Source organism: Pestalotiopsis fici (assembly GCF_000516985.1).
Source record: "Pestalotiopsis fici W106-1 unplaced genomic scaffold PFICI_Scf_6, whole genome shotgun sequence".
In the NCBI taxonomy this organism is placed as follows: domain Eukaryota; kingdom Fungi; phylum Ascomycota; class Sordariomycetes; order Amphisphaeriales; family Sporocadaceae; genus Pestalotiopsis; species Pestalotiopsis fici.
This window is the reverse complement of record NW_006917096.1, coordinates 1,938,229-1,959,534: the sequence shown is the minus strand read 5'-3', so window position 1 is coordinate 1,959,534 and position 21,306 is coordinate 1,938,229. Positions and strand designations below refer to the sequence as shown.

The 21,306-nt window shown below is 50.5% G+C and overlaps 8 protein-coding genes across 8 annotated transcripts; 4 read left to right on the top strand and 4 right to left on the bottom strand.

Annotated features, from left to right (window-relative positions):
• Positions 1-1,136: 1,136 nt before the first annotated feature.
• Positions 1,137-1,991, bottom strand: PFICI_09061 (uncharacterized protein; the record flags this gene model as incomplete). The annotated part of the gene is made up of 1 exon (XM_007837642.1): positions 1,137-1,991. The coding sequence occupies one exon, from the start codon at positions 1,989-1,991 to the stop codon at positions 1,137-1,139; it is 855 nt and encodes a 284-aa protein (XP_007835833.1).
• A 623-nt stretch (positions 1,992-2,614) lies between these two features.
• PFICI_09060 (40S ribosomal protein S23) lies at positions 2,615-3,221 on the top strand (the record flags this gene model as incomplete). The annotated part of the gene is made up of 2 exons (XM_007837641.1): positions 2,615-2,873; positions 3,043-3,221. 2 exons carry the CDS (start codon positions 2,615-2,617, stop codon positions 3,219-3,221), a joined length of 438 nt encoding a protein of 145 aa, XP_007835832.1.
• A 646-nt stretch (positions 3,222-3,867) lies between these two features.
• Positions 3,868-5,079, bottom strand: PFICI_09059 (uncharacterized protein; the record flags this gene model as incomplete). The annotated part of the gene is made up of 1 exon (XM_007837640.1): positions 3,868-5,079. One exon carries the CDS (start codon positions 5,077-5,079, stop codon positions 3,868-3,870), a length of 1,212 nt encoding a protein of 403 aa, XP_007835831.1.
• Positions 5,080-5,993: 914 nt separating this feature from the next.
• PFICI_09058 (uncharacterized protein) lies at positions 5,994-10,060 on the top strand (the record flags this gene model as incomplete). The annotated part of the gene is made up of 2 exons (XM_007837639.1): positions 5,994-6,264; positions 6,321-10,060. 2 exons carry the CDS (start codon positions 5,994-5,996, stop codon positions 10,058-10,060), a joined length of 4,011 nt encoding a protein of 1,336 aa, XP_007835830.1.
• A 1,653-nt stretch (positions 10,061-11,713) lies between these two features.
• On the top strand, positions 11,714-12,982 carry PFICI_09057 (uncharacterized protein; the record flags this gene model as incomplete). Its single annotated transcript, XM_007837638.1, has 4 exons — positions 11,714-11,891; positions 11,975-12,188; positions 12,264-12,316; positions 12,462-12,982. 4 exons carry the CDS (start codon positions 11,714-11,716, stop codon positions 12,980-12,982), a joined length of 966 nt encoding a protein of 321 aa, XP_007835829.1.
• A 1,629-nt stretch (positions 12,983-14,611) lies between these two features.
• PFICI_09056 (uncharacterized protein) lies at positions 14,612-19,262 on the top strand (the record flags this gene model as incomplete). Its single annotated transcript, XM_007837637.1, has 2 exons — positions 14,612-18,776; positions 18,829-19,262. 2 exons carry the CDS (start codon positions 14,612-14,614, stop codon positions 19,260-19,262), a joined length of 4,599 nt encoding a protein of 1,532 aa, XP_007835828.1.
• Positions 19,263-19,388: 126 nt separating this feature from the next.
• Positions 19,389-19,994, bottom strand: PFICI_09055 (uncharacterized protein; the record flags this gene model as incomplete). Its single annotated transcript, XM_007837636.1, has 3 exons — positions 19,389-19,601; positions 19,692-19,808; positions 19,902-19,994. The coding sequence occupies 3 exons, from the start codon at positions 19,992-19,994 to the stop codon at positions 19,389-19,391; spliced, it is 423 nt and encodes a 140-aa protein (XP_007835827.1).
• A 359-nt stretch (positions 19,995-20,353) lies between these two features.
• On the bottom strand, positions 20,354-20,599 carry PFICI_09054 (uncharacterized protein; the record flags this gene model as incomplete). The annotated part of the gene is made up of 1 exon (XM_007837635.1): positions 20,354-20,599. One exon carries the CDS (start codon positions 20,597-20,599, stop codon positions 20,354-20,356), a length of 246 nt encoding a protein of 81 aa, XP_007835826.1.
• Positions 20,600-21,306: the final 707 nt, after the last annotated feature.

The window sequence follows — 21,306 nt, the reverse complement described above, 5'->3', positions numbered from 1 at the left end:
CAGTTGCCCGCCTGCACAAACTGACCCGCAACTGGACGGGGTCTCATCCCGCCAAGCCCCAGAATACTCCAGATGGGCAGGAGCTAAATGCTTGAAAGCTGGAGCCTACCGAAGCCTCTCTGGTGTAACTTTTTGGCCTGCTTCGGATTGGCGGCATGTCTCATTCAGCACAGAAGTCAATATCTGCCAGGATGGTTCTTGGTCAATCACTTCCGAAGCCCTCTTCATACAATACACCTTGGGTATGTAGATATTGGTTAAGGCTACCTTAACATGGTCTCAAGTAATGTAATATGACGGTATACTTGATTGTTGTTGCATCCTCCAATCTCAATCTACTCTCGATTGACATTGAGGATAATCATCGATTAACGGATCTATTAAGGCTCATATGATCCTCATAAGCACGTATGTACCTATAATCGCAGTGAATGATTAAAAGACATTGCCGAGAATATACAGACACAAATGCCAATTGGAAAACTCATGACCACAGAGATCTCGCACGAGTGCAACGTTAGCCAATATTCCTGCGGACTCTCTGCATATCCGTTGGTGACAAAACCTTTTCGAGAAAGTGCCGGCATCGAATGGGAGGACCCAAATAGTGGCGCGTATGCGAATAAGATGTTAGTATTGGCCGAATGCCCGCTTGACCATGATTGTGGTAGTCCGAACACCGACACAATAGATTACACAAAAAATGCGAGTAGATTCGATGAAAAAAAAAATGCTCGTGAGAATTGGTTAGAGAACCAGATTGAAATCAGATGGTGCCAAATTCGTGCGACATGTTTGCGTTTGAACACATCGGCCAGTCCGTAGGATACATCGTCCACATTTGAGGCGCTGATGGCTTGCTCATACCTGGCTGGCCTCTCCCACGATACTTCCAAGTCGTATCTAGCATGACCATGCAACGGGGGAGCTTATGAAGTCATATTGCGTACGTACGAATGAATTACTACCGAGTAGCCTCCGGTAGCACATGATTATTCAATACTCTGTACATATGAATGAATAGGATATCGGATTAATCTATGGACCCCATGAACTCCATGCTAATGCAACCCAGCAGCCATGCAGAAATAATGCTCAAGAAACTGAAAGCAAAACCAAAGCAACACGAATTTATTTCATGGCTTGGCACTGCCTGGAACACTTTCGTCACCCCAAACATCTCGGCTTTCTCGTTCGACATCCCTCATGGCCACAGCGACCTCCTCCAACTTGGCCACAACGTCGCGAACACCCTGGTCAACCCGGCTGAAGTATTCGTCGTTGGCCTCTCTTCTTTTCCTGGCCAAGAGAATATCTGCCTCTGTTTCCTGTTCCATCATGGCACCAAGTCTCTCGCCCTCGCGCCCGCTACTAGGTGGCCTCGCACTGCCAGTTCCAACAGTACTCCTGCCCTGTTCGGTGCCATCAGCCCCAAGTTTGCCAGCAATGCCAGGCCCGGCAGATCCAGCAACGGCCAAACCCACAGCTCCGAGCGCTCCTTTCAGATCGCGCACTTCGTCTGCACCGACGCCCCCGGTAGTCTCAATCGCATCATCAGCCTCGCTTCTCGCCCAGGCCTGTGCCAGAGCGATCTGGGCTGCACGAAGATCCGCAAGTTTACGATCATGCTCGGGACCAAAGACGTGAGTTCCTCCGGATGCCGAGAGCTCAACTTCTTCCAGCGTGGCCTGCATCTCTGCCCATAGTGCGTCGGTCCTATCGGCTGTACGAGTTGATTCTCCAGTCTGCAACCTTGGAATTGGACCAGTAGTCCGACCTCGCGGTTTGAGTAAGGAGCCTTGGCGGGTCATTGTTGGTGGTCCTACTGATGCAGCCGATTGCTGGGTATTTGCAGTGTGATTGTTGGAGGCAGAAGTGACCGCATTGATCCCAGGTAAAGAGACATGTGAGGCAGCAGGGGATGGATGAAGGAAAAGAGCAGGCGGCGGGTCGCGCACCTTTACAGAAGGGCCATTGAGACGGGAAGACATGGCTTACATATCTGTACGGAATGGTCGATAAGACAAGGATGGCCTCCCGTATGTACGTATCTGCTGTATGTAGTATCAGACGACTCTCAGTGCTGGTGCTGTAGTGCATGTGCCCCCTTCGTAAAGTTACATAGTACCGCAAAAGGTATGACCACTGCAGGCAATTGGGACTTGGCAGAGGGCCCCACCTTGACCGATATCCCATTGGCTGGGGCTGAGGACTGCAGCTCAACGCACCTGGCAAAGACCCGGGCAAAGGTGCACGTGCCACAATTTTGTCCTCCGTCAGCCACAGGCCACTGGGGCGGGCACACCAAAAAATCCCAAATTCGAAAATCCCGACTTGAACCAAATTTCTCGAAAAGAGACTTCCCTCATCGACCAACTCCCACAACCATCGACAACCCATCTCAACCGCGATAACTACAGACAAATCGGTAGGTTATCCCTCTTGACAGTCCGCGATTAGCATCGAAACCCAATTCGTCGACCGCACACGATTTTTCGCACGCATCCCGACGTGTGCTGTTTGACACTTTCCCCGCCGCCATATTCACCACCACCAAAATACTCCATCTCGAATCCGACCTCAAGCTAACCGGTGTGTTCCATCAACAGCAATCATGGGTAAGGGCAAGCCTAGAGGATTGAACGCCGCTCGCAAGCTGCGCCTTCACCGTAAGGACCAGCGCTGGGCCGATCTTGGCTACAAGAAGCGTGCCCTGGGTACCGCCTTCAAGTCCTCGCCGTTCGGTGGTTCCTCCCACGCCAAGGGCATCGTCCTCGAGAAGGTCGGTGTCGAGGCCAAGCAGCCCAACTCCGCCATCCGAAAGTGTGTGCGTGTCCAGCTCATCAAGAACGGAAAGAAGGTCACTGCTTTCGGTACGTTGCGATTTCTCATGTTCCCCGAATGGTTGTGGGGGATGCAAGCATGGTTCAGCCCTGAGAGGAGTGTCGTGGAATACGGAATCTCTCAAGAGCAAAGGGGGTCCAAGCTTGCAACCTCTCAGCTACTATGTGCTACTCTGATACTGACTCGTCGGATTTCTAGTCCCCAACGACGGTTGCTTGAACTTCGTCGACGAGAACGACGAAGTCCTCCTTGCCGGTTTCGGTCGCAAGGGCAAGGCCAAGGGTGATATTCCTGGTGTGCGTTTCAAGGTCGTCAAGGTGTCCGGTGTCGGTCTCTTGGCTCTGTGGAAGGAGAAGAAGGAGAAGCCCAGATCATAGACGATCTACGTTTACGACAACTGCTGCATTGGGGGACGAGGATACGAATGGACAAAAGGGATTGAACTTGATTTGGGCAACTGTGGAGTCAAAATGGCTTGCTTTATTTTCCCCGTCAGCATTCGAGGTTCGGGCCTTTGATACACACTCATAGGTTACACGAGATCCGGAAATAGAGATCTTCGGTGGCCGTACCGAAAAGACCAACTTTCGCCTCCCGTCCAAACAAACGATTCGGTGATGGAGTCAACCGCGCCAACCAAACTCGGAACTGCACGTAATTTTGCCTGGGATTGGAATGGATGACTCGAAGGAAATCCATTAAATAATGTGATGTTACATCTCTCTGTTACTCGCCTCGTGTCTTGGGGATGCTACGATGTGCGCGGAGGATGTAAATGGACCGCATGCAACTGCTGGCTGCTAAACATAATCGATGATGTAATACTCAAGGATGAGTGGTCTGACTATCGCCTATTTATGCTTTCTTTGCTGTCGTGACAATTCCTGTCTAGCTACCATGGCCGTATGGGCCGACTTCTTCCCTTCCATCAGGCGTGAGCCTGCCCATGTACTCGAATGAGTAGTGTGTATTTCTTACATGGTATACATATTTTGTACAGTAAATATGGGTGAGTGTTATCGTCTAGCTTTGCTCGCCGTCGAAAGTCTCTCCCTCGGCCAGATATCTGGCGATGTAATCAGCGCCCATTCCCAAGCTGATCGCACCACCGGTAATCCAACAGCCATTAACGAACCACCACCAGCAATCCTTGACATTTTTCAAGTTGACCTTGCGAATCATGTACCCCAAAGTTAGAGCAGCTCCTCCACAGCCGCCTGCAAAGAATAGAGGTCCAGCACCGGCAGCCCATCCTGCAGCACCCAGCAGCCCAATTTGAGCCACAGCCAGGCCGCTGAGAACCTGTTTCGTCTCGGCGTCGTGTTTCAAGGCGATGCTCTTGATTCCCGCCTTGGCATCGTCTCGTATGTCCATGTGTGCGTAGATCATGTCGTAGAGGACAGTCCAGGCGATGTTGCTGGCGTATAGAAATCCTGCAGCTGCCAGTGCAGCGCTGTTGGAAAGCAGATCCACGCCCAGGGCAGGAAAACCCATGATGGCGCCCCAAGAGAAGGTGAGGCCAAGGACAAACTGAGGGTAGTACGTCACCCGTTTGGCCAAGGGATAAGTTGCCACGAGTAACAGACTGGGAATGCCGTAGAAAAGACAACTCGTGGGGAATTGCAAAAGGATACCGAGCCCAGTCAAGAGTTGCACACCCGTGTAAGCCAAGGCCTTGAATGGAGTGATAGCACCTCGGGCGATGGGTCGAAGACGCGTCCGCGAGACGTGGGGATCTAGGTTCCGATCCCATAGATCATTGATACTACAGCCAGCTCCACGCATGATCAGAGCGCCCGAGAAGAAGAGTGCTGCCGTTCCCAGGACGCTCAGCGGCGAGGCCATGGGAGTTGCCATGGGCGCCGCAAGCAACGTGCTGAAGAGACACGGGAAGAAGAGATAGTAGGTACCTGCCGGCTTATCCAGACGAATAAGCTCAGCGTACGGAACCCAGGAAGCAGGGAGGCGCGAGATAATACCGGTCGTAGGAGGTGAGTATGGCTGTGGTATCTCGGGCGACGAAGGCGACTCAATGGTCGTAGTCAGATGACGGGCGGAGGCATGAAAGGGTACAACATGCCGAGGTGCTACCGTGACCAGCTTCAGAGATTTTGATGTCCGTGATGGTAGAGTTCTCTGGAAATTGTGACCACAGTGATAGGACTGTTTGAGAACTCTCAAGGTGTTCTGTTGGTTGACCCTGCAAAGGGGCCATCCCGTAGTCCTCAACAACATGGTTATGACTGTATTTAACTCAAGGCTGGGCGACCTTTGAGGGAAATACCTTTGAAATTGTTAGTATATACCGAAAATAATTTAACAAGTATCATCTAAACGTTCAATTGATTGCTTATAGGGTACGTCTAAGTATCATCCACGGGGTTTCCATGCAGCTATTGTTCTTTGCATCTCTGTCAAAAGCTTTTTGATAATTTGGATAATCCGGAAACCCTGTAATGACTGGGCATTCGACAATCGACAACACGTACTTTGGATGTATGAGAAGGTTACTCACAACTCATGCTTGTCCAATGACGAGCCTGCTTAGGAAAGCGTTTCAAACAGAACAATCCATCAGGAAGAAGAAAGAGAAAACAAAAACGAGTTTCCGGGCTATGAATGAATCAATTGAGTAACTCGCAGTGAAATTCGTCACGGGCCCGTGCACCAACTTTAAAAGCTTCCGCTACTGTCTGGTTACTGCAAAGGCACGCATGAGGTAGCGCATGCTTACCTTTACACAAAGACCCGCTATCAAGTCCCTACCTAGGTACTAATTTGTACCTATCAATTGCAGCTTGTCATTGAAGCGCGAAACTTTTTCGAGGGTTGCGACAGACCTCACAACAGCTCGGATCTTTATTTCAAGACTTCCAGACACTCAGAGATGCACTGATGGATATTCAAGCGGACTTATATGCTCACAAAAACTTGTCAATCTGCACTTTAAACTTGTGACGATCGAATATACCCTCCCCATCTATCCGTCGACTGCCCTTCCCCGCGACGCGAAAATCGGCCGAGGCGCGTGAAAGCCGCGGTCTTGATGAGCCGTTTAGATTCACGACCTGTGTCGTGCTGGATGTGCTCGAAGCAATCGCAATAAGAGAAACAGTAGTGGCAGCGGCAGCAGCAGCAATACAGACAAGATGCCGACAGCACTACATCCCCAGGCAAAATTCGACCCCATACCGCCGGACCTTGACCTGCACGCACTCGTTGACGATACGCCAAATTTTGACTGGGTCGTCCGCATCTCAATATCGCAAATTAGGCGACTAGGCACATCTGGCTTCGAGAAGCTTGTCCAGCTGCACGTCATCGAAGGAGGTCGGCCTCTTGTGATAGAAGGATGGAATAAAGTCCTTCCCGAGTCTCTTTTCAGTGCAAAATGGCTAGAGGCGACCTATGACAAGAAACGTATGATGCCACTGCCACAACAAGATACCGGGGGGAACATGCTAATATGTGTGCAGAGGAGAATGTGCGCGATCTTTTCAATCAGTCGGATCTCCCAATGACTATGGGCCATTACCTGCGATCGATGCGACAGCTCACCAACCAGTGGAGCCCGACCAACTTTCGAGATGAACGTCGGCAACGCTTGTACCTCAAAGATATCGATTGCCCTCCTGAATGGTTCGACCACTTGCGCAAAATCATTCCCCCAAATGTCTTGTACATGAACGAAAACGTCAGCGAGAACACTGGGCCTGATGCACATCCCGATGATGACATCTTTGGTGCACCAGAACCGACCGCAGCTGTCGCAGGAGATTTGATGAGTTGCTTGCCAGAGGAGATGCGAGCACAGAACCTCATGTGCTACATTGGACACGAAGGCACGTACACTCCCGCACACAAAGAGATGTGTGCAAGCTTGGGCCATAATATCATGGTTGATGCTTCAGGCAGTGAAAATGGTAACAAGCCTGGAAGCTCTCTATGGTTCATGACGGAGACCAAGGATCGCGAGGTTGTCCGCGAATATTTTCTATCCATGCTGGGCCACGACGTCGAAATTGAAAAACATTTCGCCCAAATCAATGCTTGGAAGAAAGCAAACTTTCCCGTTTACGTAGTGGAACAGAAGGTGGGCGACTTCATTCTGGTTCCACCCCTGGCGCCTCACCAAGTTTGGAATCGAGGAACCAGAACGACAAAGGTTGCGTGGAATCGCACTACTGTCGAAACCCTTGACCTCGCATTGCACGAGGCTCTGCCACGGTCGAGGTTGGTCTGTCGAGATGAGCAATACAAGAACAAGGCTATCATCTACTTCACATTGGAGAAATACTATGCAGAGCTTCAGAAGGCCGAAGATACAGCTGAGTCGAGTCTGCTTGGTCTAGGCAGGGAGTTGACAAACTCGCCCCGTCTGCGACAGATGGCGAACGACTTTCGCCGACTTTACGGCCTCTTCACCGAGATTCTGATCGACGAGATGTTCGGGTTCAAGCAAAATGACACCGAGTTCATTGAGTTCGATTCAAATATCACGTGCTCATATTGCAGGTCCAACATCTTCAATAGGTTTCTGACCTGCAAATGCTGTACGCGACAGCTGCTAAATGGTGACGAAGACACCTACGACATTTGCATGGAATGTTACGCCATGGGTCGGTCGTGTGTTTGCATTTCAGGGCTACAATGGTGCGAGCAGTGGCGTTGGGAGCATTTGGTGGACAAGCACGAGACTTGGCGTGCCATGGTCATCAAGCAGGATGGCTTTGTCGATATAGACTACTCCCCACAACCTCTAGAGGTTGCTCGAAAGAAGACGGGGAAGAAGTCGATAGCACAAATCTGTCAAGAGCAGCTACGTCGTCGACCTTGGAATGACATCACCAAACCGGCAGTCGAACGCACGGCTGAAGAGTCTGAACCCGAACCCGAGGTCGACGAAGAAGGCCGTGTCAAGAAGAAACCCAAGCCCAAAAGAAAAGTTAAGAAAGGCGACACGTATCGATGTCATGTGTGTTGTCACAAAGATTACACTTATAGGCTGAACTTTTGTACAACATGTCAAGAAGCATACTGCTATGGTGTGCTGTTCAGAGCATTTGATACGATGCCGCAGGCTGCCATGGAGCAGGAACATTGGCAGTGTCCAAAATGTCTCGGCATCTGCAATTGCGGATCATGCAGGCGCTCAGGCAATACTCAGCCGTATGTGCCCAAATCCACACTGCTGGGGCACGATACACGGCGAATAGCCGATGATCGCAGTGTTGAGTCCGTTGTGGACTTCCGTGTTCATAATCTCGGCTGGCTCAAAGGTGCTGGAGAGGAGACGCGAAGCAGCAACACGAAGAGAATGCAGCGTTTGAAAGAGCAAGCTGAAGCCGAGAAGGCCAGAGACCCGTTGGCAGCTCTTGAACCTACTGAGGATGGTCCTCAAGACATGGATATGGCGCTACAAGGTTCCATCATGGACGGCGATATTCAAGTTGTCCCAGCAGATGAACAAGATCCAAACACCAGCCGCGTGCAGATGGCTGACATGGGTGCACAAAACCCCGAAGGTGACTCGGCTTACCCAGATCCATCTGCCTATCCCAGCCCATCTATGGGTGGCCGTATGATGGGTATGGGCTTCTATGAGCAGGACGATAGTGCGGATCGCATTTTGTTCGATGCATTTCAAATGCCTTCTGCTGATGCCCTTGACCACGAACCTGAGGTATCCGATTTCGTCAAGAAAACCTTGCGATTGGCCAAGCGGAAAGCACGACTCGAAACTGATGATGATCCCGACTTCCGCGGACCGAGAAGCCATCACCGCAAGAAGCCAAAAACGGGCAACCTTGATCAACTTGTGAATCTTGACCCTGCACTCCTCGGTTCGCTAGGAAATGCGGATGGCAGTGAAAATGCCACGCCGAACCGCTCGGACGCCCGGTCGGCTGAAGGTTCTGCAGCGCCTGAAGCACAGCAAAACGAGATTATAGCAGATTCCGATAAGCGCCAGCAGAAGCCGGTCAGGCCACCATTGCCGATAGAACCTCTCAATCCCACATTGCGCCATGCCAAGCCTGCACAATCCTATGTGGAAGCTGAAGAGATCGTGGAGGATCCTGATGACATTGTAACTGTCAACCCGATCAGGCTGTTTGGTGCAGAAGAGGACCCCGTTCAAGTAGTTGATTCAGTCGATCTCGCCGCGGATGCTATTCGGGCACTGACAGGACAAGACGAACCATCAACCACAAAGCCAACTCCTCAACCAGGGGCCAAGAAGCGTGGTAGGCCTCCTGGACGGCCTCGCGCTTCGCTTGCAGCTGATACAACAATCTCGGCTGGAAAAGAACCCAAGAAAAGGGGACGCCCTTCAAGGCTTGGCCTATCAGATAAGGCAAGCGAAAATGCCGCCATTAGTACTGAGGATCCGCCTGATCAGGATAATCAAGCTGATCAAGACGGTGAGAACTCTGGTATTGACGGTTTGGAGGCCGAGCTCGAAGCAGCATTGATGCGCGATGATGACCAGAATGAGAGTCCTGCTCATGAAGCCCCTGCAGGCGAGCCTACGGCAAGGCGAAGGGGGCGGCCGCCTGGACGAAAATCAATGCCCGCTGTTGCATCGGAACCTGGACCAGACGAACCTCTGGAAAGGCGGAGGGGCCGTCCGCCCGGACGAAAGTCAATGCCAGCTGCCACTTCAGCGCATGACCCGGAGCCGGAATCTCAATCTGCGCCAGCACCTGTATTTCCGAAAATGTTGTCTATGCGAGACCGCATGGCGGCCAGAGGCAAAGGGTTTAAGATGCGAGCTAGAACCAGCATCAACCCACAGCGAACCCCCAAAACCGATTCTGCTAAGTCCACCCCAGCATCCAAGAGCAAATCCCCGGGGCCTGTTACGGGCGCCGAGAGCACCAGCACAAATGGTCTTCATGGCCGGTCAGAGTTATTCGATGATGATTTCGGCATGGAACAAGAAGAGTCCTCTTCAGAGTCGTCGGCAGACGAAGAGGAAAATCAAGTCCAAGTCCGCAATACTCGAAATCACGGCAATCCTACGGTTGTCAGACTAGACGTGACTGACGACAGCTTTGGGTCATCGGACAGTGAAAGTATTTTTGATGATGACGACGATGACGAGGGTATTCCCGCCAAGCCAGTGTTCACAGCTCGGAGGGGAGGGGCAGGTCGAGGTGTTGGCATGGCGACCAGAGGTCAAAGAGGTAGACCTCGTGGACGAGGTCGACGTTAACTAGTGCCTGGACTGGACTTTTCACGTTTGTGGCTATCATGATGGAACACGTCTTTCTAATCGGTGGCCAGGTTTCCAGTCCTTTTTCATGATTCAGATGCCGGCCGGCTTACGGTTAGGGATAGCGATTGATACCTCGACAGCGATTTTTTTTTAGCGGTCTTTCCTGCAGGCGACATAGACTTCAAATAGCCGAAACCGTGATTGGCACGACTCACCTTGAACAATGTGCCTGTGTCTACAATAGCATGATAGAGTCGTCTGTATTGTTCGTTGTAAGGATTTGTATATCATGATACATTTTGACAACTTCTGTCTATCGACTCACTTTGCTTAACTCCAACGCCAAAACAAATCCGGTGTGATAGATTGAAATGGAACAAGCTGCTTGGTTAAATCAAAGCGCAGAGCCAGAGGGATGAGATGCATCTCTGCTCTACCTATCAATGAGCTATCCCCTGGACAATTGCCCATACAGCCACCTACCATCTCACGCGACCCAGGCAATTTCATTGACCTCGAAACAGGAAGAAGGCAAAGGTGCAAAGTTGCTTTCAGGACATGAGGTCCTTGCCATGATGACGCGATGATTTCGATGCCCTTGGACGACAACGTCCATAGCGTTCCTATAACACATCACGCTCCCACCCAGTCCTGCCCGCCTGTACTAGCTTAAGGGGGAGAATGCATCGTTCCTGGGTAGTGAGATATGTCTAGTAGTAATAGAGCAGTAGCCCTTGGTAGTCCAGTTCCCGTTAGTACGGACCTGGGCAATAACAAGCTTAAGTTGCTTAACACTCTTTAGCTCAACGGATGCTGACTTCCCCACACGGATCGAACTCGATCCGGACGGCATGCTGCTTTCCGAGGAGGGATGACATATGCTAGCTTGAAGTAAACAGTGCCCGCTGCTCGTGCGGTAATTGGACTATTGAAAATCGCTCCGTCTTGATTGGTTCTGTCTTGGTGTTCTATAGATACGAAAGAAGGAAGTACTTCGTTCCTAGCTTTGTTTCGTGTTTCATGGGAATCGAATCACAGCTGTTCAATTCATAATCCATGTAGATCAATAGACATTCCTAATCCCTAGGTCTACAAATATGCATCAAAACATACGCCTCTGTCATTCTTGCGCTGGTCAAAAACCCCCCCTTGATTAGGGGAAGTGAGACTATACTAGACAACGCACGAGATGATGGAATGTTAGTGAAACGTAAACATACTAGCATGCGCTACAGCTGTCCACCGAATTTTGGGAATATGTCTTGGTGGACTAGATAGACAAGTGAGAGACTAGATCAGACATACCACAGGCGATAGGAAGAGGGCCTTGCAGTGGTAATTTCCTTCTGCCTGTGTAAGCCAACGCTAGGAGCGGCAGCTCGCTACTACAACCAGGACGGATCTCAACTTTGCCGAGAGAGGAGCAGCAACTTGGAGAGATCATCGTGTAAGTGAGGCAGAAGGGTATAGCGTTGACAGAAGTATTCTCAGTACTTGGAGAAATACCTGGAAGAGGGGTGGATGGCTTTCTTGACAGAGAGCAATACATAAAAGTGACAACTGCTCTACTTACCAACATAAACAAGGTTCCTCAGCTGCCTCTTCGAACACTAATCAATCTTCACTATTCGAAAAGAAAGAAACATCAAAATGCGTTTCACACAAGCTGCTGTAGCCGCCGCTGTGGCTGTGGGCACGACCAGTGCTCAGCGCCCTTCCAACACATCCATTTGTGATTACTACACGACGGCTCTGCTCAAGGACAACACTGCCGACAACCAGGCAACTCTCTTGACTCTGGTGGTAAACACTGTAGTCATTGGAAACTGTGAGTAGAGCACCATGACCCAAACATATCCTCGAATTCGTCGTCATGTACATCTGTACTAATATATTGTTTCTGACATCTAGACACGATGCCAAATGTCGGCATCATGGTCCCCGGTATCCTGGCCCCTGGAACCTTCAACGGCACCGACGTGAACCTGCTCCCCTACTTTACCGGCGAACTGGCCTCGAGCAACCGGGGAGGTGACACGGGAGTCTCCATCAACTTCCTCGACGGAGGCGGTGCCGAGCCACTCATGAAGAACATGGCGGCGAATGACGACACGTCCATGCAATAGTAAGATGACATTCTCATATTCAGCCTTGTCTTGATGTCGGCGAGGGTATAGTGGCTAACTTCTTGGACTAATAGCTTCCTTCTGACACATTTGTATCAATTCTTTGGCTCTTTGCTTGGATGCTCCAGTAAGTTCTAGATCTCTTGTTCTTTACACACAGCACATTCATCGACCAGAAGACTCGGACGTGAACCACTACTTCTTACAAGCAACATGACATTCGTTCGTGTTAAATCTCGGTGTAAACAAGATGCTGACCACGTATTGTACAGTGCAAGGCATGCCAGGCTTTGACGCCTACACTGGCCATGCATCCATGTACGAGGTGCACAAGTTCATGGACCTCAACCCCTACGAGATGGGCTACTTTATCGAGCAAGTCGCCATGGCCGCCGCCTCGTTTGGCGTGGCCGAGGATGACTTGACCGTGGTCGGCACGGCTCTCAACTCCCTCTTCAACTACCGGTGCGCACCCGCCACCACGGTGATCCCCGCCCAGGGCGCCCAGCTGCAGTCCATCTGCATTGACGGTTCCTGCCCTGTCGCCATGGAGAACGCAACCTGCAGCGCCTACGACCCCGTCCTGGTGCCCACCAACAGCACCACCAACGCCACTGCCACCGCGCCCGGATCCGTAGGCACCGCCACCATGTCGGCCGGCGCTTCTGGTACCATGACTGGCTCCAGCACGGGGTCTTCGGCCTCCTCTACGGCGGCGACGGCTGGTGCTATCGCCAACGGCGTCAACTTTGCCGCTGTGATGGCTGGTGTCTTTGCTACTTTCATGCTCTAGGTTGTTGTAGATAATCAATCATGTATCATTACTTGTATCAAGGTGATATTATAGTGCTTCGGCAAGGCTTTCAATATTAATACAGACAAACAAATAAACAAACAGACTCTTAGCAGACACTTGTGCAACAGTTGTGATTCATCAAGCGAAAGGTCTAGATCATGCTTGCTTACAAGTTGTGGTGTGAACATGACCATAGAAGAGTGAGCGAATGTATGATTTGTATCACGTCAGATTACAAACAATATTGGAATACTTTTACAGCCTTACCAACTCCCGCACCTTCTTTCTGACGTGAGCGGTTGTACCAATGACGAAGAGAGAATATTGAAGGATCAAGGTAGCATTCTATAGGAGTGGTCACTCCGAAGATTTCCGCTGCAAAATTCGAGTAAAGCACGTGAGAGGTCGTCTATCGGCAGTGTCGCACCGACTAACCGCAGCAGCCGAGAGAGAAGAGGCAATAGAAAAGCAAATATGCAAGAACAACATCGGGACCGACCGAGGGCGAGAGTTGGTAAGAGCAGCCCCCAACCTCTCTTGATTGCTCACCTTCTCCAGATTATTGATGAGACGGCTGTCATGAACCAAACCTCGGACTCGACAATGTTCCCTAATCCTGGCATCGCCATAACGAAAGCCAAAATACTGTATGACCACTTGACTTCTCAACTGACTGCTCATTGTTTCTCAGAATAGCATGAGGCTGAGCGCCATCAAGCATGCAAGTCTCAGATCGCTCTAGCACCCATTCGGATATCGTCTTTGCCCAGCCAAGGGCGCGGGATGGGTGGGTGGCTGACATGTTGGCAGTCTCAACGTGGATGTGCAAAAACAAACCCATCTACTACCTACTTATTTCGCTGCATTCATGGCGGCCCGAGACGACATTGACAGGTCGTGGGGCGGTGAATCCACCAATGCTCGATCATGCAATCAGACCACCGACTTTTTCTGTCCGTTGAGGATATGCGCGGTTGGTCGGTAGGTGCATGCAGGCATAACTGCAGTCTTTCTTTCTTTCTGCTGTCCAACAACTGAAATGGAAGCCAGAATAGTGCAACCCCGCCTAAATACCAGAACCGGATCACGATGGGGGTTGCTTATGGTGTTGGCTGCAACCCTCAGACTCCCCCCATTGGCCACCTTGTTCGAGGTTGCATTCGAATCGACAGGGGCCGACACACACGTCCAGCGACCTCTGAATCGATATTCGCCGGGGGCGTTGGAGGGCCTTTGAGCCTGCAGAGTCCAGATTGGCCTTCGCCACGACAGGATTAGACTATTGCATTGGCAGACTCCATGGATGCTAGTATTACTCTCCCCATATGGTCGCCCTGCATGACCTACTACTGTGCCGGTCGAATGCAGCAAATGCCGCCCTTGCTGCAGCCTGATTGATCGTGATGGGCAATGCGACGGACATCTGAAGACTGATGGCAATTCCCGTAAACTCCCCCCTCCTTGGTGGTCGCAAAGTGTCGATCTCAAAGCCTTTTTCTTTTTTTTTGCAATGCCAACGACAACTGGTTTTGTGAAAACACTGGCAAGTGAGAAATAATACCATGTCTCTGAACCCCGTAAGGGATCGGCGCGACGTCTAGGGAGTCAACATATTACATACGGAATATGGATCGGGTCTCAACGCAACGCCGCCGGCCGGGCCGTAATGTCGGCTTCGCCCCCGTTGCACAGACCGAGTCCGATCTCGAGGCGTCCGATGATGTTTCACAGTACTGGGAATTGCCGGTCAACGAGCCACTCGATCGTGATCTTCACAGTCGAGTTCGCAACATCTTCCGCAATGCGGTTCCTCCTGGCCAATTTGACGAAGATGAATGGTTACAGCACGTTGCTGCAAATACTGCCGAGACAGTATACGCACCAGTCGACAATCTCGTTGCCCTTGACGGATTGGAAGAAGCAACAATCGCAGAGTTGGCCGGGCCTGGTACTATTGAGTATTATGCTCCGTACGCTCGTGGACATGACCGCGCACCCTCTTCACTCAGCAATGAAAGTGATGCAAGGACAGAAAAGACCTATGTTGAAAAGGAACAATGGGATTCAAAGGACAAGTTCCTCCGCTTCGAGCCCATGGTCACCACTATCGAAGTGGACGACGAGGTTCCATCGCATCCACCCAAGAAGCTACCCAACTATAAACCTGCCGCACTCAGGCGAATGTTCCTCGTCATACTCTTCTCTGCGGCAGTGGCATTGCTAGCAGTCATGGTAACGGCATTGTTAGTTTTACCAAAGAGCTCAAACTCTGTTGCATCCGATATAATTTCAAGGAATACATCAGAGATCAAGCTACGTTCATCTGGTATTACGCAACGCAGTCTGCAACATGCATACGGTTTGGTGGGCCCCCGAGGGCACGGCGATTCTGGTTCGTCGAGTGCAGAAGAATCTGCGAGCGAAGACGAGCAGACCTCAAAGGCCACCTCGAGTACTACACTCAAAGATGTCGATGATGCTACGACAGTATTGAAAACTACAACCACCACGAGCAAAGTCTCTGATGGGACTACATCCGTGCCCGAGTCAGACCCATCAGAGACGAAATCTGAACTCGGCCAGACTCCTGACACGTCTACGACGTCAAGTACTCTGCATACATCATCGTCATCCTCGACTACACGTAATCAGGATGATACCACGACGAAGACCACGACGGCAGCAGAGGCAGCGTCAACACCGACGGATACCCAACCCACCAAGCCTTCAAAGGGTGGGGATGATGCATCTCCAACGACGATGAGAGCGACCACAGTAGCTACTAGCATAGCCACGACGGCTGTTACGACTTCTTCGGAGAAAACGGACCCAACACAAAATGAATCCACTATGACCACGACCAAGAATGATCCAGAGCCTAGTGATGGGGGCCATGGCTCCGAAGGGGACAAGACACGACCTAATAGTGGCCATGAACAGTCAACCGGCTCAGAGACCAGTCAGACGAGTACGACCTCAACTTCCTCAAAAAATACAGACTCTTCAAACAGTCACCCAGAAACCACTTCCTCGACAAAGTTTGGCGATGATGGACCAAAACCTACCAAAGAAACTGACCATACCAGTCAAGCTGAAACGGCGACGACTACTTCGACTTCGATTTCCCAGAGCCCACCAGGTCATGAAAGTGAGACATTGCCAACCAGTTCTTCAACGACTTCTAATGGCGATTTCTCCTCGCCCTATTTGACAACAAACTCGGTTCGGGCAACCTGCACAGTAGAGGTGGTACAGACTCATACTAGTTGGGTCGTCTTGCCAGTTTCGACAGTCGACCTTGGGTTGGTGAAGAAGTTTGCATTACCTCCAGTGACGAGAATGGACAGAAGACAAGCTGACTCATGCGACACGACCGTCACAAATACTCGTGACACTACCATTTGGATCACCACTGCGCATCAGACCGTCACCATCGGGGTCCCTCCAGACCCTACCACATCAGCTATTGAGAATACTGGAGGGTCCATCTCAACAACCTCCACAACAAGTGCCGTCCTTACTGATCCTCAGACTAACACACTTCCGATTGATCCAGGCACAACGGCTACTGGTTCCGCTCCTGACGTAACCTCACCCTCAACAACAACAAACGCTGCCGGTTCACCCACAGATCTTCCGGGTGATGGAAGCACTCCGACCACAACCTTGCCATCGTCACAGCCGTCTCAGCAGCCTGGAGACGCAACTACTTCGGAGAATGCAGGTGTGACTACGTCGGCTACCACTCCAAATGGCCCGGATCCCACAGACATTCACATTACTGTTCCTGAAGATACAAATACAGCCCCCAACCCTGGAACGACAGCCAGTTCTGCGCCACCAGTCTTTGAGAGCTCTTCAGTGGCCACTACCCCAGGTTCTACGACAACGACAATTTCTGTGGATGTACCGCCGCCACCCTCTTCTATCGTGATCACAGAAATTTACACTACCACGAATGCTGACAGTTCTGTCACCACGTCAACTTCTTTGTCAACCATCCTGATCAACCCAGGTACAACGGTAAACAATGGAGGACAGCCGCCTCCAGAGACACTTCCAAACCAAGTGTCGACCACCGTTCAACATACAGTGACTGTGCCCACAGTGAATACCCAGAATACTGGACCAGGTCATGCGGAACCTACTACCAATGCTCAAGGCGGTAACAACGACAATGGACCTCCGCCAGAGACATCTAAAACCACCCCGGTCACGACTTTCGTTCGAGTTGTTCAAAGCACTACTGTCGTGTTATCTATTGAGACTACAATTACCCCAACAAGCACAGTAACAGATGACAGCGGCCTTGTGGCTGTGGGAGCTTTCATCACGACTGTACCCTTCACCACGGCACTGGCTTTCACGCAAGTGAAAGCCATAACGAAGGACGATGGAGACACTGCGAGCGGCGCCACCCAGAAGATTGTAACCAATACATACATGGACAAGGACGGAAATCCAACAGCCACAATGCTTGAGACCTTGTACGCCCATGCTTTTACAAGCATAGAAAAAGATAGTGATGGGTGGCCAACGAAAACGGTAATTCAGGAAATCCAAGAAACACCATTGACCACTACAATGACGGATCGATATGGGAAAATCAAGATAAAGACTTATTTCGAAGACACCTCGACCAAAGCCATGACGGATAGCCATGGAAAAACCACTGGCTTTCAAATTTTTTACATCACTGATCTGCCGACAGTGGTAACAACGACGGACGCTGCTGGCCACACGTTGACAATCACACAAATGATGCCCGCTGGCACCTCTACGTCGTTTAGCACTGTTCTGGTCGATCCCACGAGTACTCCCATAGCAAACGGGTCCGCTACAAACCCAACGATTGCAGCTCTGCCTGTTTCATCTGGGTACTACTTCTTGGGGATATTACTCCCGACTTTGCTGGCCATTGGAATATCCATTCCGATTCGGGTTCTCGATTCAACAGTCAAGCTGCACCAACCTTTCAGTGCCATGACCTTGTCGTATGGTGCACGTCCAGCGGACTCTCTCGGCCTCAAGACAACGGGGCTTTGGGGTCTCACCTCAGGATTCGTTTCGCCTAGAATGGGTAACTGGCTTCTGGCCGTGACGGGGCTTCTTGTTGTTGCAAACTCGATACTGATTGCCCTCAGCACCGAGGCTCTGGACCTTGAGGTACAAGACGTCAATTGCACAATGTCAAGCGACGGACTTTTCAAGACATGTCCAACATCTGTGGTCATATCCATGGCACCAGCCAAGTCTACTACAGGGCTGATTTGTTTAATGGCCATACTCATTGCTGTCGCTGCCAAGGCTTTGTGGCGCCGACGAAGCGGTGTGATTAATGATATACCATGGAGCATCTTTGAGATGAGACGTCTGGCACAGCACGAGAGCACTCTGACTAGTCTCAATAAGCTTGACTGGAAATTCGGCAATGTTACTCGAGACGAAGTAATCAGGGCCTTTGGCAAGAGAAGGTTCAAACTTGATTATTGGAAAAACGGGAATGCAGGCTGGGAGTATGTTGTACAAGTTGCCAACGACGACGGTGACTATGCAAAGGATAAAAGATCTGGCATCCACCGGATGTGTAGCATGCCATTCTTCACCTTGACTCTTTTGGGTCGAGTCTTGTTCTTTTTGTTCCTGCTGGCATTGGCATTGATGGTATTGTTATACCACAATACCCACGGCGCGTTCCAAGACTTTATGGACAGCGAGAACTTTGGCGGACGCTTCATCCTGACTGGTGCTGGCGTGATTATATCAATGATATGGTGGACCTTTTTTACTTGTAAGTCAAGACTTGAAATGTGCGACTATTCAAGGCTAATCAACGTCTATAGGCGTCGCATTTCTCAGCCCTTACCGACTCATAGTTCGGAAAAAGTCCGTCCAAGATGCATTATACCTCAGCCCACCCTCGAATCCTTTCTCCGGGTTTTGGAGAGTAATCAGTAGACAACATCCAGACAAGTTTCTAGGCGTCGTTGCTTTTACTGCCATACTTTCCGAGTTCTTGCCCTTGTTCCTCGCCAACGTTCCAGCCCGGCTGGAAGAGCCGGATTCAATGAGCGCCGCCTGTGTATGGCTATCGATTAGCGTCATTTGCATCATGGCCGTGGTGCTCATATCGTCGTTTCTCATCACTTGGCCGCCCGAGATGCCCATGGACCCGAGTACGGTGGCCGGAGCCATGTTTTATGCCCTGGAGAGCATGGCAAGTATGAAGCGCAAGTCTTCGAGCACTTTGGGAGGTGTGTCTATGAATACTGTATAATTAGAGAACATACGAAAGGATCAAGTGACAATAGATGATAATGATAATATAATCAATGAAATCAACCACAAGGATAATGCTACAACGCCAAGCCGCTTTCATTGATTATGTATCTCAGTTACAGTCTCACGGGTATGTGCTGCCCGACTCAACCTTGGTAATGGCAATCTTGGTAAAGTCATCCAGGTTCTCCTGCTCATGCCCCAAGACCTCATTGTGCAATCCACGCCGCGTCTCATGGTTTCCGGAGCCATCTGGGAAAAAGACACGAGCATAAAGCATCTTGCCGAACCAAGCCGCGTCGCCCTCGGCAAGCTGCTTCTGGCCCTCGGCGAAGCGCTTGTTCGTACTCTCGTATTAGATCTCCCGGTCCCTTGGTTCCGTGCCCGTGGCCCGCAAGACGGAATCAAACATGTCTCGTTGACTGACGCAAAAGGACGCCGTGTAGACGAGTCGGTTCTTGAACCCGGATAGGCTGGGGCCCGTGGCCGACTCGAGGGGGGGAGATAAGAGGTTGGCGACGGCCCTACCACTTTGGGGTAGGATCTTTTTGTTGGAGTCCATCATCAGTACTGTTTTTTTCTTATCGATCGAAAAAAGGGTTTGAAACCATGGGGGAAAATGGCATGGTTGAATTACAATGGCATTGATATTGGTCTCGCCTTGGTCGTAAAACGTCAATTTGCGTCCTGGGTAGTCCATGCCAAAGGCCCAGGGCGCGGCGAGGCTCATTTCGTACCAAAAGCTGGTCAGTGGTCACCATGCCGATCCAGGCGCTTTGTCCGAGGTTTTCGATATGTCGACAAATGTATCGCTCATTCAAGCCTAGTAGGATGTCGCTGCCGAGTTTCTCACTGAGTTGGTTGGGAAAAAGTACAAGTCAGCATTTGTTACCTATTTCCCCTTTGTAAAATTTATTTTGGGGCATTAATATCAATCCTAAGCGACTTGGGAGGGAGAGAAGAATATACAGAAAGAGAAAAAGACACAAATATATCATCAAAATAAACCGACTCGGCGGTATCGGCTCCCCAGAAATTGGGCAAAATATACTCCACCCCAGCCTCGGCAGCGGCCTCGACGAGCTTGTTCTATGTATCCTTGTGCGCCGCCACGACCAAAGTAATGATCAAGACATGCTGCCCTGCAAGCGCCGCGACCAGGGAAGCGTGGTCGTTGTAGTCGACCTGGGCGGCTCGCACGCCGTCTGGTATTGACGCTGCGCTGTTGACCCGGGTGATGGCCGCGAGTTGCAAGTCTTGTTGTTGTTGTTGTGTCTGCTTTTTCTTCAAAAGTTCGGCGACAATGTGTCCCCTACTGTGCCAGTTGCCTGCCATGGGCGCAAAGATGGGTTCATGTTAGTGAAAAGATCTTTTGTCATGTTGTGTAAAAGTACGTGTCTGTATGCGATACACGAAAAGGAAGAAGAACAGCGTATCATAGATCAGGGAGATGATAGCTTACTCCGACAATGGCAATCTTCTTGACATGGTTGTTCGACATAATGAAAGGGCTCTCCTGTGTTGTGAAATTTTTCAGGATATGGATTCAAGATTCGTCTCACGAAAGCTATGATATGTGACAGTGTTCCTGGCGACCCACGGCACGCCGATCCCTTAGATACCATTGCCAGGTCATACCAATGCTTCCACTCTCTGCATGAGATCATGACTATTTTCTACTGATGCCGATCCCGGGTTTATGATAGTCTATTCACCTACAGTGTGTTATGGTCGGAGATAAGTGCTTGGGCCTTGCCTTACACTTTCCCAGCGGCACCGGGGTGGAGCTAAATATTGGCGGATGTAAGAATTGCCTAAAAGAATGACCAGCGCGAAAGATGAAGACCGAGTCCGAAGCGAGGACTCTGTGTAAGAAGCACTGGTTCATTTCAAATGAGTCGTCTCACTTTGGAAATTGCACAACCTGGAAACTGGAGGACTTCAGCCATGTTTGCATTTTTTATGCACATATTGATAGGTTCATTGGTTTGAGTGTCCGACAATGTCACGGTATGTGATCCTACAACTCAGACATAATTACA